General features: G+C 44.5%; 1 protein-coding gene across 9 annotated transcripts in view; it reads left to right on the top strand.

The window, feature by feature from the left end:
* The window catches only part of LOC120994421 (zinc finger protein OZF-like), a 391,027-nt gene extending 384,539 nt beyond the window's left edge, over positions 1 to 6,488 (top strand). For all 9 annotated transcript variants that reach the window (XM_040422975.1, XM_040422974.1, XM_040422973.1 and 6 more), the window contains 2 exons: positions 1,988 to 2,033; positions 4,161 to 6,488. In XM_040422975.1, coding sequence (XP_040278909.1) covers positions 1,988 to 2,033; positions 4,161 to 5,206 — 1,092 coding nt within the window. In that variant the 3' untranslated portion in view covers positions 5,207 to 6,488. The remainder of the gene's footprint in view (positions 1 to 1,987; positions 2,034 to 4,160) is intronic.
* Positions 6,489 to 23,445: the final 16,957 nt, after the last annotated feature.

The following is a 23,445-nucleotide window of genomic DNA, read 5'->3' as shown; positions in this document are numbered from 1 at the left end:
TTGAGAAATTAACTCATCTCTAGTTAAGGACACAGTCTAGTTTCGTCTAGCTAAAGGAACCTAAACCTTTGATGAAACCTCGATTGTGCAGCAGCACTTCTCTCAGCCTTCTGCACTATTGGGTTTCATATTGTCCTGAGCTAGCTGCAAACCACTATAACACCCTCAGAAGTACCCTGAAGTAGCACCCACTACACTCAGAACCTCCATACAGAGACAAAAGCAACCCTGGTACACACCTCAAACTCACTTTCTACAGCAATGCTTCTCTCTTCCCACTCTACCACATGCACTACTGATCTCTCACTCCAGTCTCTCTCCTCAGCTGTCACTACTGACCTAACTAAAATCTTCAACCTCTCTCAATCTTCAACCTCTCTCTCTTTCTCTGTCTCTTCTCCTCCTCTTCTGGTTATCTCTTCTTTCAAACATTTTGTTGGAATCCCATTATAAAAAATAAAAAAAAGAAACCTCTTGAACTGTCCTGCAACACTAACTACAGACCAACTGATCTCCCCTCCATCTGTAAACTCCTGGAGTATCTGGTCTACTCTCACCTCATCTACTATCTCTCCCCTAACTCTCTCCTTGATCCATTACAATCTGGTTTCCACACCCTATATTCTACAGAAACTGCCCTCACTGAAGTGAGCAATGACCTCTTGACAGCTAAATGCAACAGTGACAACTCTCTGGTCATTCTTCTGGATCTCTGAAGCATTTGATACGGTACACCACCATGCTCACCATGCCCCAGTCTCTGAGCTTTAAAGGTACTGCTCTCTCCTAGATTTCTTCTTATCTCTTTGCTCTTTCAGTGTGTCATTTACACTGCTCATCATCTCGGAAGTGCAGTACAATTACAAAAACTCGTTCCATTCACTTGAATGGAGCAAGTACTGTCCACTATGCCGCCACTCCAAGGGAGACAACCGGCAGTATAATGAAGAGGGAGCAGCAATCGCAATAAAGTGCCACTTCCTCTTCAAAAGGCTGATCAGCGGGTGTCAGACCCCCACAATCAGATATTGATGACCTATTATGAGGATATGTCATCAATATAAATTGCTGCAGAACCCCTTTAAGTACTAAAGGGGTATTTCAGTTAGGGCTCATGCACACAAACTTATTTTTTGCCAGTGTCCATTCCGTTTTTTTGTGGACCGCAAAATACATAGGGTCATGTGCATGAGCACTTACAGAAAGTTATGCCCTGTACTCGGCTATCTCCAGCGCACCCATAGAAATAAATGGAGCAGTGGTGTACATTTTGAAACGGCTGCTTCTTCCATTTAAAGGGAGCTTCACAGGGTATGGCTGTAAGATCTCCATCAATCTTATAGTTATCTCCTTATCCTGTGGGTAGGGGATAACATCCTCTAACTGGAATACCCCTTTAAGTTTCTTCAAAACACGTAATCTGACTGCTTTACAAAACATTAGTGCAGCCTAATCTAGAATATGAAGGGCAGTTTTGGGCACATGGGTTGAAAAAATTACAAAGAGAAGAAGTAAAATTCATAAAGGTCTGAAGAACCTGAGGTATGAGCAAAGATTAATAGTAATGGCAATTATTAAGTCTGGAGTAGACGTCTACAGGGGACATGACAAAATTGTTCAAATATATACAGTAAATGTAAGAAATACTGTGAGCAGATTCCACGGGGAGGTCACAATAGACAACAGTGACCTTTTGTCTGGCTGGAGGAAAGAAGGTTCAGTCTTCAGCATTGATGAAAGGCTTCTTTACTGTAAAAGCTGTGATGTTACTGAATAATGGTGATGAGCACCACTGTCCACCTCAGCATCAGCTCAGATCATTTCATGCAGCAATATGCTTGATATACAGTCAATACTGTTCCTGTCTGATCACTACTCAAAGCAATGATTTAGGGCACTGGTTCATAATTTCTAAGATATTTTGACAAAATACACTGTGGTTTCTTTTTTTTTTTTTTTCTCTTACCCTAATCTTGGATCCTTGCAGGAAACAACGAGTGGACCTGAAAACCTCCCATTAGAGTCAGTGAATGGTAAGAGCCTTTCAGAATCTTTTCCTTTATTCTTCCTTTATAACTTGCCGACTGAGTTTACTTAACACGCTCTATCCGCTTTCCAATAGAGGAGATTATATCACATAGATATCTGCTCATCTGTTCTGAATTCCTCATCCAGTCGGAGAAGTTAATATCCATATTTACTATGAGACTCGGAGGACAATATTTGATATTTTTTCTTGATGATATATACTGACTGTATTGAAGTAACGGAGTCAGGGGGCACACCAAATAATATACGGAGTGCAGGGGGCGGTAAAAACAAGCATTAGACAATATCACCTAACCCAAGAGAGGGTCACCAGAACCACCCCATAAATGCACATCCGACAATAAATCAGTATCAAAAATATATAAAGTTTATTAGACACACCAACAGACACATTAAAAAATTGTATACAATTAGAACAAAGTGCGGTATGCCGGATTGCTCCGGCGATACGCGTTGGGCGCTTTCTCATTTTCCCAGGTCCACTGCACCAGCTGCTTATGTAGGTTTGGCTCTTTCATTGTGACCCTATTTAGGTCTGTCTGTATTTCTAGAGGTCTTACCTTATGTTATATTTGCTTCATGCTCTACATTGAATTTTTATATGCTGGTTTATAACATATATGCCTGTGGTGGGGCAACTCAGTGGACCTGCATGTGCTGGTTACATATTATTTACTGCATACCGCACTTTGTTCTAATTGTATACAATTTTTTAATGTGTCTGTTGGTGTGTCTAATAAACTTTATATATTTTTGATACTGATTTATTGTCGGATGTGCATTTATGGGGTGGTTCTGGTGACCCTCTCTTGGGTTAGGTGATATTGTCATATACTGACTGTATATTTCTATATTGATGGGAAAATGTCCTTGTCATGGTTGTTATTACTGCTATTAGCTGCTGCTGTATGCAACTGAGGGTGGGGGGGTTAGGGGTTGACAACTGTAGCATGCAACCAGCAGACCACTATAGGTGTCACTGAGAGCAGAGGGGTGGGTTGTGAAGCCGCCCAGTGCAGAAAGCACTTTGTAGTGAAGCATAACCTCCTGGGCACTTCCAGGAGCAGAACTTGAAAGAAAATAAGTTCATATTCAAGCTAATCCACAGAATAAAAGCTCCACAATAGGTATGTTTGTCTGACTCTCTCCCTTCTCTACTTTGTGCCATCAACAGTTTTGCATGGTCCAAATTGCTAAGTGTCCCTATAGTGACAGGAACTCTTCTTTCGAAATGGCACAAAGCAAATGTGGCCTCTGATTGGGTCACAGGATACCACAGGGGTCAGTATTGGGTTCTTTTACATTAATCAATGACATTATAGAGGCCTACAGAGTTGAAATTCAATGTTCGCAGATGATACTAAACTCTGTAAACTCGGCAGATGACATGATATTACAGAGGTGTTTGGGGAAGTTGGAATCTTGGGTGGAGAACTAACAAAAGAAGTTCAGTGTGAGAACATGTAAGGCTCTAAAACTTGTGCCAAGGAAACAAGTTTTAGGGCTCTTTTACACGAGCAGATGCCGTGCGGGTAATCCGCTGTGTGAAAGAGTACCAAGCCCTGTTCCGGACAGCAGAGACACGGAGCATTAACATGATTGATAATGCTCTGTGCCTCTCTGTGATCTTTTTACTACAAAATCACAGTGCCAACTTTATCTCACTGTGATTTTGTAGTAAAAAGATCACAGAGGGGCACGGAGCATTATCAATCATGTTAATGCTCCGTGTCTCTGCTGTCCGGAACGGGGCTTGGCTCTCTTTCACGCAGCGGATTACCAACACAGGATTCGCTTGTGTGAAAGAGCCCTTACAATTATGTATTGTCAGACACCTGCTGAAAAGGCAGATAAAATCATGGGATATATCAAAAGATGGATAGGAAAATCTTTTTTCCTTTTTTTGAAGGCAGTTTTAGTAGAATTGAGGCATGGATGCCAAAAAAGGAATTTGAAGATAAATAGCTAGTGAGTATGTGGTATTCATGAAGCTTGAAAGAATGTGGAGGAGGGACATTTAGTACCCTCTACCCAAGGTTTGACTGAAAGTTTTTTGTGCCACTGATTTATCACATAGAAATGAGAAAATATCCATAATTTTCTTTTCCCAGGTGAAGACTGGATGAAAGGCTTCGATTCATATCTCCCTTTATTTCCCTTTTCTACTGTAGAAGATAATCAATCGCAGATTGGAAAAATGAGAACTGGGCATAGACTGGGTAAACATTTTGGATGTTCTACATGTGGGAAATATTTTAGAAGGAAATATAGTCTTCTTGCACATGAGAGAACTCACAGTGATAAATGTCCATATACATGTTCTGAATGTGGGAGGCGTTTTTGTAAGAAATCACATTTTGTGGACCATCAGAGAACTCACACAGGAGAGAAGCCAAACTCATGTTTAAAATGTGGAAAAAGCTTTAACCGTAAATCAACGCTTAATAACCATCTTAGAATTCACACTGGAGAGAGGCCATTTTCATGCTCAGAATGTGGTAAACGTTTTAGACAGAGATATAGTCTTGATGTGCATCTGAAAATTCACACAGGGGAGAAGCCATATTCATGTTCAGAATGTGAGAAGTGTTTTAGGAAAAAAAAACAACTGGCTCTTCATCAGATGACTCACACAGGAGAGAAGCCACATGCCTGTTCAGAATGCGGGAAACGTTTTAGCCGTGAACAAGATCTTGTGAAGCATCGAAGAACCCACACGGGGGAGAAGCCAAATTTGTGTTCAGAATGTGGGAAGTCTTTTAACCATCAATCAGACTTTGTGAGGCATCTAAGAATTCACACAGGAGAGAAGCCATATTCTTGTAATTTATGTGGGAAAGGTTTTCGCATGAGGCCAAATCTTGTGGATCATCTGAGAATTCATACAGGGGAGAAGCCATTTTCATGTTCAGAATGCGGGAAGGGTTTTGTTCAGAGACATAATCTTATGGTACATCAAAGAACTCACACAGGGGAGAAGCCATTTTCATGTCCTGAATGTGGGAAATGTTTTAGTCACAAGTCAACTGTTGTGACACATCTAAGAATTCACACAGGTGAGAAGCCATATTTATGTACACTATGTGGGAAATGTTATAGCCGGAAAACGGGTCTTGATTCACATCTGAAAACTCACTCAGGTGAGAAGCTGTTCTAATGTTCAGAAGATTGTATGAAATGTGAAAGGTGTGGAGCTCGAGTGTAGGACCTGTTACCACAGGATGCCTTCTAATATATAAGTTAATGGTGCTGTCCATTATTAGAAGACCATAGCTGCTTGCCTCCAAAAACAGTGCCACATCTGTCCACTGGTTGTGTTCAGTATTGCAGTTCTTCTACATTTATTCTAATAGCGCAAAGCTGCAACACCACTCACAACCTATGGACAGGTGTGGTGCTGTTTCTGAAAGTGAGCAGCTAGGTTTTTCTACTCCAGGGGTGAACATACCATAGATGCAACCTGTGCATCTGCCCCAGTAGATAAGTAGGGATCCACTGCTACTTAAAATTATCTTCTTACATAAGATATTGGAGATTAAGGGGCCCATATATTGTTCTTACGCAGTGGCCCTGTATTATAGACTGCCTTTAGTTGACATATCATACCATACCTAGTGATACATAAAACGCAACATTGCCAGAATCTCAAGAATCTGCATAATAAAGTTAACATGATAATTTAACTTTTTCCCTATCCTCCCTCCACCCAAAAAATAAGACATCCTATTGCAAAAGTAGGAAAGCATAAAAAATACACATTTGCTATTGCCATAATCATAATGACCCATCAAAAAGAAGTCAATCCATATAGCCTCACCACACATCAATAGCCCCACATCCAGCTTCAGAGCTCCGTTTTAACACCATCTCTTTCGAAATGCAGGAAGAAAAAGTGATTCATCGATCCCGTGCAATGTTTTGGGGGACATGCCCCTCAAGGCTAAGGGGGCATGTCCCTTAAAATGTGGCATGGGATGTTGAAGTGTGGAAAACTCAGTGTTCTTTGCAATGATTTAGAGCTCATGCACACGTGTGCCGTCCGTTCCATGCATTGGGGAGTGCACGGGCAACATCCGTGTGGATTCCGCAGACGGATCCAGACCCATTCAACATAAATGGGTCCGTGATCTGTCCACACCGCAAAAAAATAGAACATGTTCTATTTTTGGCGGTGTGGAGGAACAGAGAGAAGCCTCACAGAAGCGGTCCGTAGTGCTTCTGTGTCTCCGCTCCGCACGGCACCTTTCTGATTTAAGTGAATGGCTCCTCTTCTGTACTACGGTGTGCACACAGCCGGTGCCCGTATATTGTGCATGAGTATCAAGACTTGAATTCCTTTACTGTAATATTTTTGTTGTTTTCTCCTTTATGTTCTTTGTTTTGTTCGTTTTTGTTTTTCAGCCAGACATAATTCCTTATACTGTATGTAGAGAAGAGAAATTCTCAGATATGACTACTTGATGTTTTTTTTTATTTTAATTAAAAAAATGTGTTAAAAGAAACCATTAGTTCTCATCACACAGATATATATATATTTTTTCTTTATTGTGTGTACACCATCCAATCTGATTGGGTCTGCCAATGTGTGTCAAAGGAAAGGTCCACAGTCATGTATTTTTATGTCCCCTCATCAAAATGAGTGCGGCTGGAGGACAGCCTTGTGCATCCTGGTCCATCCCAGGGGGTGGCGCTTCAAATCTCATGCTCACCACACCTCCTCCATCCAGCCGGTACACATGAACAAAATATGTCTAAGGCTACTTTCACACCAGCATTTTTACTGGATCCGTCAGGGTTCAGCAAAAACGCTTCCGTTCCTGATAACACAACCATCTGCATCCGTTTCACTTTTTGCCTCAGACAGCAAAAAGACTAGGTGCACCCATGGTTGTAGCTGCTGATTGGTCTTTTCTTAGGGAGAACATCTCACAAAACAGATATTTTATTAACACATTTAAAACATTGTGCTAACCACCCTAAAACACATAAATATAGGTAGACTGTGGGAGAGGAGGAACTGCTGATAGCGAGACGCACAGGACCTGTTGATACATATACAGTAGCATAGAACAGCCAGTTATCTTTGGTCTTAGATGCTAAGCTGTGGTATCACCCATGTAGCAGATAGCGCCCAAGTATCTCTTGGTCACCCTGTGTGTCCTGAAGTAGCAGTGTCCAAATATCAGCTGTGTGGTGTCCAGCAAATTGGTTTATTGCTCTTATTAAGGCCTCATGCACACAACCGTTTTTTTTTGCGGTCCGCAAAAACGGGTTCCGTTTTTCCGTCATCCGTGACCGTTTTTTCGTCTGAGGGTCTTCCTTGATTTTTGAAGGATCCACGGACATGAAAAAAAAGTCGTTTTGGTGTCCGCCTGGCCGTGCGGAGCCAAACGGATCCGTCCTGACTTACAATGCAAGTCAATGTGGACGGATCCATTTGACGTTGACACAATATGGTGCAATTGCAAACGGATCTGTCCCTCATTGACTTTCAATGTAAAGTCAGGAGTTAATATACCATAGGATCGGAGTTTTCTCCAATCCGATGGTATATTTTAACTTGAAGCGTCCCCATCACCATGGGAACGCTTCTATGTTAGAATATACCATCGGATTTGAGTTACATCGTGAAAATCAGATCCGACAGTATATTCTAACACAGAGGCGTTCCCATAGTGATGGGGACGCTTCAAGTTAGAATTTACTAAGAACTGTGTACATGACTGCCCCCTGCTGCCTGGCAGCACCCGATCTTTTACAGGGGGCTGTGATCCGCACAATTAACCCCTCAGGTGCCGCACCTGAAGGGGTTAATTGTGCGTATCATAGCCCCTTGTAAGAGATCAAGGGCTGCCAGGCAGCAGGGGGCAGACCCACTCCAGAACCGCCCGGACCTTTTCGGGGTCCATACGAAAACCAGAATCAGAAAGCATGTATCCCAAGAATGGAAGCTCTTGCACCGCAAACAAACATTTCTCCAATTTGGCGTATAACTTATTCTCCTGAAGGATCGTCAAAACCTGTCTCACATGATCCTGATGGGTCTTCAGATCAGGAGAATAAATTAAAATGTCATCTAGGTAGACTACTATGACCCTTCCACCAAATGATGAAAAATATCATTGACAAATCGCTGAAATACCGCTGGCGCATTAGTCAACCCAAAAGGCATTACCAGGTTCTCAAAATGACCCTCATGCGTATTGAAGGCCGTTTTCCACTCATCCCCCTCCTTGATCCTAATCAGATTGTATGCTCCTCTCAAATCCAACTTGGAGAACACCTTGGCTCCAACAATCTGATCAAAAAGATCAGAGATCAAAGGCAGGGGATATGGATCCCGGACTGTAATACGATTCAGCTCCCGGAAATCCAAACACGGTCTCAGTGATCCATCTTTCTTCTTCACGAAGAACAAACCTACAGCCACTGGAGACTTAGATGGTCTAATATGACCCTTTGCCAAACTCTCGGTGACATACTTTCGCATGACCTCTCTCTCGGGTTGAGAGAGGTTGTAAAGGCCGAGACTTAGGCAACTTAGTTCCCGGAATGAGATTCACAGGACAATCATAGTCACGATGAGGGGGCAATTCCTGAGCCCCACCCTCCGAAAAAATGTCCGAAAAATCTGAGAGATACTGAGGCAAGGCCGTAACGGACACTTCAGAAATAGATGTGACAAGACAATTATCCGAACAAAACCTGCTCCAACCAATGATTTGTCTCGCCTGCCAGTCTATAATTGGGGTATGTCTAGACAACCATGGCAACCCCAAAACTATTGGAGCTGGCAAATCCTTCATGACGAAACAGGAAATAATCTCAGCATGTGAATACCATGAACCACGTGAATACCATGAACCACGTGAGTAAGGCTCCCTTGAGAAAGAGGGGAAGAATCAATAGCAAAAACATGAATCTCGTTCTCTAACGTGCAAGTACTTAGTCCCAAACCCTCAAAAAACAGAAAGTCAATTAAATTTACCCCAGCACCACAATCAAGAAAAACATCAACAAACACATTTCTAGACTCTAGCGCCACCATAGCTGAAAGGAGAAAACGGGAACTACAGGGAACTTGCATACCAGTCTGCTCCACCACACCATTCATACAACCAAGTGTGAGGGGAGTTTTTTTTTATTTTTCTTTTTTCTTTATCACTTTACCCTGTGATTCAAAATACGGACAAGAAAAAACAAAATGACCCCTCTTCCCACAATAGAAACATAAATTGTGCACTTTTCGAAAGTCTATAGTATCCGAATGGAAAGATATCTGACCTAACTGCATGGGTTCCTCCCCTACCCCAGAATAACAAGCAATATCACCCTGGGCAGCTGGTGAAACAAAACCACACGCGGGAGGAATCCCCTGCACAGAGGGACCCTTACACCTCTCTCTGATACGTCTATCCAAACGTATCGCCAAAGACATTGCGTTTTCCAAAGTATCTGGGTATTCATGAAAAGCCAGAGCATCTTTCAACATTTCAGATAACCCCTGACAAAACTGGCTACGTAACGCGGGGTCGTTCCACCCCGACTCAGTAGCCCACCTCCTAAACTCTGTGCAGTAAACCTCAGCAGTATGTTTACCCTGTAGTAAGTTACATAATTTTGACTCTGCCATCGAAACTCGATCTGGGTCATCGTAAATCAATCCCAGGGCTTTAAAAAATTCCTCCACCGACCGGAGAGCCAGAGAACCGGGCGGCAGGGAAAAAGCCCAGGATTGCGCGTCCCCTTTCAGCAAAGACATGATGATACCCACCCTCTGTGTCACGAGGGTGTCAAGAGCCACGTCTGACTCCGTTATACCAGGGGTCAGGAAGTCGCAGCGGGTGGCTGCGCATTCGTTGTACAAAGACAGTGCTGTTTCGTAATGGTAGCTTTCTGGGTTTGCCTTGCAATCCTTTTTGGCTCACTCAGGGATCCGTAGCTTCTCCTCCTCAGCTGTTTCTTGTCCAGCAATCCCAACCTCCTTATATTCCCATCTCCCACTTCTCTGGTTGCCAGATATAGAGCTTCCTGCCTGGACTTCTATACTGACCCACTGGAGCTGAGTAGCTGAGATCCCTGGTTGTTGTTCCAGAGTGTTACCCTCCGGATCCCTGTTGGACCTTGGTGGTCTGCGGTTGTCGCCCACCTGGGATTATATGTTTGTCTGTATTGTCTGTCCTCTCCTTGGTGTTTTCCTCTTAGTGTCAGTGGTGCGGACTAGTGATCCCACCGCCCTGTTCACTACACAGGGCTCATCTTAGGGAAAGCCAGGGTTTAGGCACGTGATCGGCGTACGGGTGAGGAACCCGTCTAGGGACGTCAGGGCAGTCAGGTGCCAGCCGCAAGGTGAGTCAGGGGTCACCACCTTTCCCTCTCCCTTGGACAGGGCCTTCCCATTTCCCTCCCTTTGTGTGACGCCGGTCATTACACTCTGATCCTCATTACCTGATGAAAATGGGCACAATCGAAAGTACAAATTACATGACTCTTTGAAACGGAAAAAATCATCAGTACCCCCTGCAAATCTCTCAGGAAGAGCGACTTTAGGCTCCCCAACAATTTGACCTGTACCTGAAGCCAACACCCTCTGACACTGTGTGACCGTACTACGCAGATCCGCAACCTCCAGGCACAAACCCTGCATGCGGTCAACCAGTGCATCAATTGACTCCATCACATAAACGCTGAGCAATGGCAGTCACAGTATGGCGGATTATAATATCACGGCGGACGTGCACAGTATAACAGATAACACACCAACCAGGCTCTGGACGAGAGACAGGGGAAGGGTCACCTCCTAGTTTATCCCTGACCTCTTTCCCTGCACTGCTCAGCCCACAGACAAACCTTGAAGGTAGATTTGCTGTGTTCTCCAGCCTGTACTGACAGAACCCTGAACTCCCTGAGATGGTGAAGTGGGGAGAAAGGAGCAGCCTGCTCGCACAGAACCTGGATGGGATAGATGACATAAACAACCAAACAAGAAATTACACTTATCTGCTTAGAGCAGGAACTGACAGCCAACCTTACCTCCAAACTTCCCAGACCAAAATTAACAGTATAATCCGCTCAGAGCACTTAGCTGGAGACCATTTAAACTAATGACTCCACCCAGTGCACCTGAGCGAGGCGCATCCAGCACGGCATCAAAACAAAAACTAAACTCGTGCTGCAATCCTGGCTGACCTCCGCACATCGTCAGAGTGGGGCATGACAATTGGTTATTTTGTTCGCTCTGTGACTCCATTTTTATTTTTCATTATAGTATCAGAATACTTCTTTAATTGAAATATTCTACCTATTTTCATCCACCACTAGTGGGAACTCATTTTGAGTTAAAAATCATTTTTTCAATTGGTCTTCATAAAAAAAGAAATGTTTAGCCCCTTTCTTTGTACAGCCTTGAGATTCTCTAGTAGCAGGCTCTATATTCTTACTCTCCTATCAGGCAGCTCAGCTGATGGCTCCTTATTTCTGACCTTATAAGCACTCATTATAGCTCAGTTCTTATCTTACTGATAACAATTTGGCTTAAATAAGTGTTTACGATTGTGATGATGGTGGTGTATTAATATAGTAAACAATAGCACAGCGCCGTGATGTTTCGCACACACACACACAGCTGCATTTCAGGGACAGGGATGTACACTTGCCCATTGGGAGTTTTAATCTGCTAATTTTCTGTTAGAAATAACTGAAATGGCACCAGACCGGCAGCCATTTCAGTAAGAGTTTGGTTACCTAGGCGACCTGTCAGAGTCTGTGTGAGCTGGATGCAGGCAGCCATTTTGGAGTTCAGTTGAGAGCAGCAGCAGAAGAGAGAGCTGTGTGGTAACCGCTCTGACAGGACACCAAATGTGTGCAGGACTCTAGACATAACCTACGAGCCTGGATAATACTTGTTTAGGAAAGTTATTTTTTCAATGTTAAACCCCTTTTGTTTACATTTCGTGCCCTATGTCTTCTCTACCATATTTTCTGTAAATCCTTGAAAACGCATCTTGTTTTGACCGACTTTATTCCATTAAAAAGAACAATTTCTTCTTAATTGTCGGTTTCCTTTCACTCTGAAATATTAACCGCTTGAGAATCTAACTTCCTTCAGGAGACAATTGGCATATTCCAGTGTTATGGTTAAAATTTAATTGTATGACGATTGTAAATGTATGGGGACTGTCCAATCAGATGTGGGTCATCTGAGAGAAGATTATTGTGTCCGGGAAAGTGACAAATAGGTCTTTTGGTGTAGACCCCACGTGTTACAGTGCAATAGGTCATAGGCCATCGATAAGATGTCGATCGGCAGGGAGAAAGTTGATGCTTAATTGACGGTAGATTGGCAACTACAGTATCAAAATCCCTGATCCTCAGGTTTAGTGTGGGTCTCTTTACGAACCTGGTGGCAGCAAATATAGGGTGTGGGGAGTTAATTCTCTGATTGATTCTCGGCACCCATATATTGTCACGGCCGTGTTACGCAGACAGGCTCTTTCCGGCAGGCGCCTGTGTTACCAGTAGCAACTGGAGGTGGTTGCGCTGGGCTTAGCTTGGCTGTGGGCACGGTTCATGGGTTTTATTTAATAATAAATAGTGCTCTTAGTGAAAGCACACTGTAAAGATGATGGATGCTGATATCGCAGCTGCTGACCAGGGAGATGGTGCTGGCATTGCTGGGTATAGTAGTCCGCTGACTTGCCACAATCCTAGCGATTTGTTACACCAGGAAGCTATGCAGCAGTGGGCGCTGAACAACCAAAAGGAATTTAGTGATTGGCTGAGGGAGGAGCGCGCTGCTGAATGCGCTGCTGAGCGTATTGCTGCTGAGGAACGCACGGAACGAGCTGAACGAGCTGCTGCTCGTCAACATGAGCTTAACATGGAGAAAATCAGATTGCAACGCTTGAACCAGATGGCTGTACCAGCAGCTGTCCAGGCGATTATTAAGCCAAAGTTACCAGAAATGGACAAGGATGATGAGGATATTGAACTGTTTCTGAGAGCTTTTGAATCGGCGTGTCAAAATTATGCAATCCCAGAAGTACAGTGGGCTGGTCACCTCATGTCCGCCCTGAAAGGCAGAGCCAGAGACGTACTGCTAGAGCTGCCGCTGGAGCAACGCGGTACATTCTTGGAAATCAGGACTGCTGTGGTCACAAAATACATGTTGACACCAGAGTCATACAGGCAGAAGTTCCATTCGATTCAGCGAGACCTTGAGGAGACCTTTATGGATTTTGCCAGTCGGCTGCGTACTACCTGTGAACAGTGGTACACCCCTTTAACTGAAAATACACGTCAGTCTTTAACCGACTTGATCCAGAGAGAGCAGTTTATTTACAACTGTCCGCCAAAAGTGTAAAGGTATGTCTGCTAGCACAAGCCAAAGAATCTGCGGGAGGCTGCCACTTTGGCAGATGAATGCCTTGCCAAGCACCAGAGGAATGAAGGACATCTTGTTCCAGATTGGGGAAGGGGTTGCTTCCAGTGCTTCTTCTCCCAGACCAGCAGTTGCACAAGTAAAACGGCAGTTTCAGAAGCAGGCACCACGACCAGCTGGAGCCCAGCCTGCTGCTGCTGCCTTAGCTACGATCCGTAAATTGGATCATATCAGGCGTAATTGTCCAAAAAGAGTGGGACCGTTGTCCCTGGCAACGGAGAAGTCCTCCAGCGACCATGCCCGAGTTCCACCTATCAGCCACCAACCAAGGGTAGCTCTCGTGGGTAAACAGACCCATAGCACAGATGACAACTTGCAGGTTGTTACTGTTGGCAACAGATGCACCATGGGTTTCCGGGACACAGGAGCCCAAGAAACTCTTGTCCATCCCGAGATGGTGGAGAAGAAGGACATCATCCCGGATAAAACACTGGCAATCACAGGTGTAGGAGGGGTTACTTCTGAGGTACCCCTAGCATGTGTATACTTGGATTGGGGTGTTGGAAGGGGGATGAAGGAAGTGGGTGTCATGTCAGACATCTCTGCAAATGTCTTACTAGGTACAGATCTAGGACGTATGATGTGTTCGCATGTTGCAAAGGAAGGTACACAGGATCCAAGCCCTAATGGTGTGCATGCAGACTTCATGCAAGAGAATGTGTCTGGTCTGCATGGGTACATACCTCCAGGTGAAAGAGATGTGGGACTGATTGCGGATAATAGCATTCAGGGAGAACCTGTACTGTCAGTTGATGCAGTTGGGCAAAGCGCTGACAGTAATGATAATAGTGTGCATTTAGTGCACAAAATCAAGATTTCATGTGTGATGGTGTATCTGATCTGCATGGAAATATGTCTTCAGGTGAGAAAGACAGGGTTGATTGTGGTTAATAGCATTCATGTAAAACAGAAATTATCAGCTGATGCAGTTGAGTTAAATACTGACAGTAATGATAATGATATGCATATACAGTGGGGGAAATAATTATTTGACCCCTCACTGATTTTGTAAGTTTGTCCAATGACAAAGAAATGAAAAGTCTCAGAACAGTATCATTTCAATGGTAGGTTTATTGTAACAGTGGCAGATAGCACATCAAAAGGAAAATCGAAAAAATAACTTTAAATAAAAGATAGCAACTGATTTGCATTTCATTGAGTGAAATAAGTATTTGAACCCCTACCAACCATTAAGAGTTCTGGCTCCCACAGAGTGGTTAGACACTTCTACTCAATTAGTCACCCTCATTAAGGACACCTGTCTTAACTAGTCACCTGTATAAAAGACACCTGTCCACAGAATCAATCAATCAAGCAGACTCCAAACTCTCCAACATGGGAAAGACCAAAGAGCTGTCCAAGGATGTCAGAGACAAAATTGTAGACCTGCACAAGGCTGGAATGGGCTACAAAACCATTAGCAAGAAGCTGGGAGAGAAGGTGACAACTGTTGGTGCGATTGTTCGAAAATGGAAGGAGCACAAAATGACCATCAATCGACCTCGCTCTGGGGCTCCACGCAAGATCTCACCTCGTGGGGTGTCAATGGTTCTGAGAAAGGTGAAAAAGCATCCTAGAACTACACGGGAGGAGTTAGTTAATGACCTCAAATTAGCAGGGACCACAGTCAACAAGAAAACCATTGGAAACACATTACACCGCAATGGATTAAAATCCTGCAGGGCTCGCAAGGTCCCCCTGCTCAGGAAGGCACATGTGCAGCCCGTCTGAAGTTTGCCAATGAACACCTGAATGATTCAGAGAGTGACTGGGAGAAGGTGCTGTGGTCTGATGAGACCAAAATAGAGCTCTTTGGCATTAACTCAACTCGCTGTGTTTGGAGGAAGAAAAATGCTGCCTATGACCCCCAAAACACCGTCCCCACCGTCAAGCATGGGGGTGGAAACATTTTGCTTTGGGGGTGTTTTTCTGCTAAGGGCACAGGACAACTTATTCGCATAAACGGGAAAATGGACGGAGCCATGTATCGTGAAATCCTGAGCGACAACCTCCTTCCCTCTGCCAGGAAACTGAAAATGGGTCGTGGATGGGTGTTCCAGCACGACAATGACCCAAAACATACAGCAAAGGCAACAAAGGAGTGGCTCAAGAAGAAGCACATTAAGGTCATGGAGTGGCCTAGTCAGTCTCCGGACCTTAATCCAATCGAAAACCTATGGAGGGAGCTCAAGCTCAGAGTTGCACAGAGACAGCCTCGAAACCTTAGGGATTTAGAGATGATCTGCAAAGAGGAGTGGACCAACATTCCTCCTAAAATGTGCGCAAACTTGGTAATCAATTACAAGAAACGTTTGACCTCTGTGCTTGCAAACAAGGGTTTTTCCACCAAGTATTAAGTCTTTTTTTGTTAGAGGGTTCAAATACTTATTTCACTCAATGAAATGCAAATCAGTTGCTATCTTTTATTTAAAGTTATTTTTTCGATTTTCCTTTTGATGTGCTATCTGCCACTGTTACAATAAACCTACCATTGAAATGATACTGTTCTGAGACTTTTCATTTCTTTGTCATTGGACAAACTTACAAAATCAGTGAGGGGTCAAATAATTATTTCCCCCACTGTATGTAGTAATGCACAACCTACAGATGTCATAAGTCAGAATGTACCTGTCATGGCTGTCACCCGCAGTGCGGCAAGAATGGCAGCGGCAGACTCACTTTAGTCCGAGCAGTCTGGGGCCCCATCTCTGGCCTGCTCCGGCCCGAGGGACTCTACATCCACTGAGCTCACACCACTGACTTTCTTCTTAACGGGGCAGTTGCCTGACTCCGGTGGGGCTGCTTTTGAGCAAGCACAGAGGTGTGACCCCCATCTACAAACACAGAGAATGGTAGCAGAGAATGCCCCTGCAGAGGAAGCTACCCATAGAGTGTTTTGGGAAGGTGGTAAATTGTACGTGGAAGAGCTCCAGTCAAGTGACGGTGAATCGGACGTGCTACACAGGCAGCTAATTGTGACCAGTTCGTACCGGGGCCAGTTGCTGCATGTGGCGCATGAGATCCCCTTGGCTGGTCACCTGGGTAGCAAGAAGACAAGGTCCCGTCTGCTGCAAAATTTTTACTGGCCTGGCATAAATAAAGATGTTGATCGCTATATACAAGTGAGCCACATTGTTGCTACTCCCTACCATCTACAAACTAGTGGTTTGTGTGAACGGTTTAATGGCACACTAAAACAAATGCTGAGAACCTTTGTTGAAGATCAAGGCAAGGACTGAGAGCTATACTTGCCGCACTTGTTGTTTGCCTACAGAGAGGTGCCCCAAGAGTCCACTGGTTTCTCACCTTTCGAACTCTTGTACGGTAGGAAAGTAAGAGGCCCATTGGACCTCATTAGAGAGTACTGGGGAGGCCCAAAAGAGGTAAATTAAATGTCTGTTGTTGATTATATCCTGAAGTTCAGGGACAAAATAGAAACCCTTGGGGGTAAAATGAAGGTGAACATGGCAGAAGCACAGCGTACCCAAATGCAGTGGTACGACTGGCATGCTAAGGAACGCTCTTACCAAGTGGGACAAAAAGTGTACATCTTACTGCCTATCAGACAACACAAGTTGCAAGCAGCATGGGAGGGTCCCTATTCCATTGTGGCGAAAAAAGACAAGGTAAATTATGTAATAAACTTGGGTAGGAGGAGGCACAAAACTTTCCATGTAAACATGTTAAAGGAGCACATTGAGAGACCGGCTCATGTTATGGCAGTATGTAGCGTGCCCGACACTGAGGCAGGGGGTTACCTGCGAGATTTGTTGGATGATACAAGGAAAGAAGGAGCAGAATGGAATATCAACCCTGAGCTGTCACTCCTACAGAAAAGTCAGCTTGGTAAGGTATTGCGGAGATTTGCGGATACCTTCACAAGCAAGCCTGGGAAAACACACTTCACGACTCACCATGTAGAGACTGGTACCCATTCCCCAATCAAACAGTTTGCCTACCGAGTCTCAGATCAGGTTCGGGCAGACATAAAAAGGGAAATTGATGAGATGAAGGAGTAGGGGGTGGTCCAGGAATCCCAGAGTGCTTGGGCTTCACCAGTGGTACTAGTCCCAAAAAAGGACAAAACAGATTCTGTGTGGATTACAGAAAGCTCAATGCTATTACTACCTCTGATGCGTACTCTATGCCCAGAGTTGATGTATTATTGGATGAGCTGGCTAAAGCCCGCTATCTGACGATCATGGACCTGAGCAGAGGGTACTGGCAGGTTCCCCTAACAGAAGAGGCTCTAAAGAGGTCAGACTTTGCCACCCCAACAGGTTTGTATGAGTTTACCGTAATACCTTTTGGGATGAAGAATGCACCTGCCACCTTTCAGAGGTTGATGAATAAGCTATTGGAAGGACAGGAACAATTTGCTATAGCCTACCTAGATGATATAGCGATATTCAGCAACACCTGGGTGGAGCACCTAGTGCACCTGTCACAGGTACTGGACCGTTTGAAAGGTGCTGGATTAACAGTCAAACCAAGCAAGTGTCAGCTAGGTATGACTGAAGTACACTACCTGGGACAAGGTGGGAAGCTAAAGTCGGACACGGGTAAGATAGAGGCAATCACCAGTTGGCCCATCCCACGCACACCAAAAAAACAAGTCCAAGCTTTCTTGGGGACAGCAGGGTACTATCGGAAGTTTTTAAAGACTATAGTGTTCTAGCTAAGCCCCTGACAGACTTGACCAAGAAGGCTGGAGGAAAGATTGTGACATGGACAGCGGAGTGCGACCAGGCCTTCCAAGCTCTAAGGTGGAGTTCACACGGGCGAGATTTCCGCGCAGGTGCAATGCGGGAGGTGAACGCATTGCACCCGCACTGAATCCGGACCCATTCATTTCTATGGGGCTGTGCACATGAGCTGTGATTTTCACGCATCACTTATGCGTTGTGTGAAAATCGCAGCATGCTCTATATTGTGGGTTTATCACGCAACGCAGGCCCCATAGAAGTGAATGGGGCTGAGTGAAAATCGCAAGCATCTGTAATCAAGTGCGGATGCGGTGCGGTTTTCACGCATGGTTGCTAAGATGACAGTCTATTCACTGTATTATTTTCCCTTATAACATGGTTATAAGGGAAAATAATAGCATTCTTTAATACAGAATGCTTAGTAGGTGGTCAATTGAGGGTTAAAAAAGAATTAACTCACCTTCTCCTCTTGATCGCGTAGCTGCCGGTCTCTTCTTACTTCTTTAATCATCAGCCGCTGGCTAAAGGACCTGTGGTGACGTCATATCAGATGGTCCAATCACATGATCCATCACCGTGGTGATGGACCATGTGATTGGACCATGTGATCTGACATCACCATGTTATAAGGGAAAATAATATCTACACAACACCGAACCCAAACCTGAATTTCAGTGAAGAAGTTCGGGTCTGGGTACCACAGTCAGTTTTTTATCACGGGCGGGCAAAACGCATTGCACCCACGTGATAAAAACGGAACGCAATCGCAGTCAAAACTGACTGCAATTGGGTACCTACTCGCGCGGGTTTGCCGCAACGCATCCGGACCTTATCCGGACACGCTCGTGTGAACTCAGCATAAAACACGCCCTAGGTAGTGCCCCTGAATTAACCCCTCCAGAGCATTTAGCTTGGGGTGGAGACATGGGGGCTATGACACCTTAGGTAGGCTTAAAGTTGGGGTTGTTTAGGGGCCTTGTTTCTCTTCCTTGTACCTCTTTTCCCGCCCTTTTTTCTATTTCAGGTAAAATCACCTCAGAAATCGTCTTACCTGCATTCTAGAAGTTTCCAGCTGCTGTGAGTCAAGAGGGCAGCTGATTGGTTGCTGCCGGTTGCTGGGGGAGATTTCCAGCTCCCTGATTTGTTGTTTGTTTAGCGGCGGGAATCTGTTCCCCTTTATATTCCCAGGTTCGGCGGAGCTGGCTCAGAAGTGCCTGAAGAGCTGACCAGCGTGGGACATGGAAGAACTCCTGCAGCAGCTGATGAAGAGAGCGGGGTCCGCCGGCGGAGAAGACTGGCTGAGGAGCTGTTTGAATATGCCGCCGCCGCCGCTCCTATCAAGCTCACCTCAAGTGATGTCACCGCCGCCGAGTTCGTCCGGACCTCTGCTGGGAACCCCGATGTTACCGTCGCCATCGCTGGAGCTGCCGCCGCCGCCTGTGGAGGAAGATGAAGGACCGGTGCCAGCTGTCAGAAGCATGCCGGAGCGGCACTCAGCTAGAGGATCTCTGAGCCGGTTCCGGGAGGAGGAGTCAGCAGCGCTACCTGGCAAAAGAGCTAGAAAAGCAAGGAGCGCTTGTACTCCTCCCCCGGGGGCGGGGCGCCGACGCAGCACCAGTCAGAGAGGAGTGGCTTTGCAGAGAGGCCGTCGTTCCTCCAAGAGCAGCGAGTCTGGAGGGCAGAGCGGTCTTACAAGCTATACAACATGTGATCTCACTAGTGGGGAGCGTCATCAAAGTGCTGCCAGTGAGGAGCTGCAGCATGAAGTGGATCAGCGAAGCGTCCTGAATGAGTTACAGGGGCGGCCTGTTAAGAGGCTCCCACCTTTGTTGGTTGAGCCGTCTCCGGGCCCCCTGGGAAGACTACCACACCTATCATCTTCAGCCTCTGGTCCACGCCAGGAGGGTCAACCAGTGGGTGAGAACATAAATGTTGTCCCTGTGTCTGAGTCTTCTGTTTTAAATAATCTGGTTAAGCTGCTAGCTGAGTTTTCTAGCAGGCAAACGGTTCATGCTGCTTCAGATGTCTGGAGCAATGGTCTAGGTACGGTGGTTATTCCGTCTGGTGTTAATAATGTTGGCAATGTTGTGCCTGTGATGGAGAGAAGTGCAGGGGTCAAGGAGACTTGTTTAAAGGAGGCTCTAGCCTGTGAAGTGTCTCCTTTAGGATATCATCTTAGTATTACTATGAAAGAGCGTATTTGGCGGTTGGAGTACGTTGAATTAATGGCGTTATTGCCATCCGCCAAAGATAGTGCTTTTAAAAAGGATGAAAAATTAGATGATGAAAAGAAACGCTTTCCCCCTAGATCATTTAACAATTGACTTCAGGCATTTTGTGTTTATGCTGCGGTTTTGGGGGAGAAGCATTCTGAGCTGTGTTCGGGATTGTTCCAGCATTTGGATATTGTTACTGAAGCCTACAGGAATTTTGACGGGATGGCTTGGTTTCAATACGATGAGACGTTCCGCCAAAAGTTAGCTGTCCATCCATCCCTTAAATGGGGTGTGAAGGACATTGGGCTTTGGGTAAATTTGATGTTGCCGCAAAAAGCTATTCCGGCAAAGCCGCCGGTGTCGTCTCATACGGTTATGAGAAAGGGTGTCTGTTTTGCTTATAACGAGGCTTCATGTAAATGGTTGAATAGTTGCAGTTTTAAACATGAGTGTTCCTTTTGTGGGGGGACCCATCCTATGTCCCGTTGCTTTAAAAGAAATTCCCAGTCAAGCCAGCAGCAGCCGAACGTTAGGGAACAAGTGGCAAAAAGCATTGAGTCCAGTGAAGTTAGCAGAAATGCAACCCTGGCTCGCTCTTTATCCAGACCGTCAGAAAGCTGATTTGATTTTTAACGGTTTTCTGTATGGTTTTGAAGTTCCACATTTTTCTGGTATTGGCTGCTGTTGGGTTGAGAACTTAAAATCTGTAAATTTGCATAAGGAAGTGGTCCGTATTAAGATTCAGAAAGAGCTGGACCTGGGGAGGATTGAGGGCCCCTTTTCAGAGCCACCGTTTGTTAATTTTAGGCTCTCTCCTTTGGGCGTTGTGCCAAAGAAGGAGCCTGGGGATTTTAGACTGATTCATCACCTGTCGTTCCCAGAAAAAAGTTCTTTGAACGATATGGTGGATAAATCTAAGGCTTCTGTGTCATACGCCTCTTTTGATAGTGCACTAGCTTTAGTTAGGTCTTTCGGCAAGGATGCCCTGTTAGCTAAATCTGCGTTTCGTTTACTACCTGTTTGTCCAGATGGCTTCAACTCGTTAGGTTTTCATTTTGACAGTTATTTTTATTTTGATAAATGCCTGCCGATGGGTTTTTCGTTGTCATGTTATTATTTTGAAGCATTTTCTTCTTTTATTCAGTGGGTTGTTGAGTGTGATTTAAATTTTAATGGTGTTCTTCATTATTTAGATGATTTTTTGTTTGTCGGTTCTTCTCATTCTAGTGCTTGTTCAGATCTGTTAGTTAGGTTTTTAGATATTTGTTCTTGTTTTGGGATTCCAGTAGCAGAGGAGAAGACTGTTGGTCCTTGTGTTTGTTTAGAGTTTCTGGGGATAGTTATCGACTCTAGTCGCATGGAATTCCGCCTGTCTGAGGCGAAATTGGTAAAAATTCGGTTGTTGCTGTTGTCTTTGTTAGGTAAGAAGAAATGTACGCTGAGAGAAATGCAATCTCTTCTTGGTTCCCTTAATTTTGCTTGTAGGGTTATTCCCATAGGTAGGGTTTTTTCTAGTCGGTTGTATTTTTCGACTAGGGGTCTTAAGTCGTCTAATTCCCATATTCGGTTGACTAGATGTCTGAAGGAAGATTTGGGTGTTTGGTTAGAGTTCCTCCAGGAATTTAATGGTTCTAGTTGCTGGCAGGAAGAATTTTTGAGTTCAGACGCTTTAGGGTTATTTACAGATGCGGCCGATAGTTGTGGATATGGGGCGTTCTGGAACAGTAAATGGTCAGCTGAAAAATGGCCAACTTCATGGGTGGATAATGGTCTCACTAGGAATATTGTTTTATTAGAACTGTTTCCTGTTATTGTTGCAGTTGTTTTTTGGGGGTATGAGTTTAAGGATAGGAGGATCTTATTACACACGGATAACAAAGTGGTTTGTTTTGCGGTCAATTCTCTCTCGTCTAAATGTGATGTAGTGGTAAAGTTATTAAGGCATTTAGTGCTATTTTGTATGAAGTTTAATATATGGATCAAAGCGAAATATATTGTAGGGTCTTCTAACGTGCTGGCTGATTCTTTGTCTCGTTCACAGTTCCTGAGATTCCGGGAGTTAGCTCCGGAGGCGGATCTGGATGGGAGCCCGTGTCCTCAACATCTGTGGGGGTTGATTTGGGACTGATGTCTGCAGCTATTGAGAGGTTTTTAGCCCCAAAAACCTGGGCAGCTTACTCTGCCGCATGGAGGGATTGGTGTCATTTCATAAATGCATGTTCAGTAGATATTAAAGGGGATGTTTTAAGTTATGGTTTATTGTTTGTTACTAGTTTGTTTAATAGAAAATTGGCGGCTTCATTTATTGCTAGAGTGTTGGCAGGTGTTTCGTTTTTTCAGAAACTGTGAGGTGAGAGACCGTTATCTTCCTTTTTTCAGATTAAACAGTCGTTAAAGGGTTACAAGAAAAGTGTTTGCAAGCTGGATACTAGGAGGCCAATTTCTATCTCTTTATTGGGTGACCTTTGTAGAGTTTTGTTTGACGTGTGTAGGGATCAATTTGAGGTATTGCTATTTCGTACAGCCTTTGTGTTAGCTTTTTTCGGGGCTTTTAGGATTAGTGAGTTGGTGGCGGCGAGCCGTAATAATTTATCGGGTTTGGAGTTTTCAGATGTTGTTGTTTTTGATAATAAAGTTGAGATTTTTATCAGAAGGTCCAAAACTGATCAGTATGGTAGGGGTCAGGTAGTTAGATTATGTTCTTGGGTAGGTTCTGATTTTTGTCCGGTTAAATTGGTAAGGTGTTTTCTTGAGATTCATCCCTCTAAATGTGGCTCTTTCTTAATGCATCAAGATTTCTCCCCTCTCACTAAATTCCAGTTTAGCGCAATTCTGAAGAAATGTTTGGGGAAATTGGGGCTTAGCTCTGTGAAATTCTCGTCGCATTCTTTTAGGATAGGTGCCGCGACGGAGGCTTCTAGGTTTGGGTTTGATGATTCAGTAGTTAAAAGAATTGAGAGATGGGAATCTAATAGGTTTAAAATTTATGTTAGACCAGAGTTAATGCTACCAGTCTGAATGCCTTTTTATTTTT

The sequence above is a fragment of the Bufo bufo genome, chromosome 3 (genome assembly GCF_905171765.1).
Source record: "Bufo bufo chromosome 3, aBufBuf1.1, whole genome shotgun sequence".
Classification (NCBI taxonomy): Eukaryota; Metazoa; Chordata; class Amphibia; order Anura; family Bufonidae; genus Bufo; species Bufo bufo.
The sequence above is the reverse complement of the archived record's forward strand: the minus strand, read 5'-3'. Positions and strand labels throughout refer to the sequence as shown.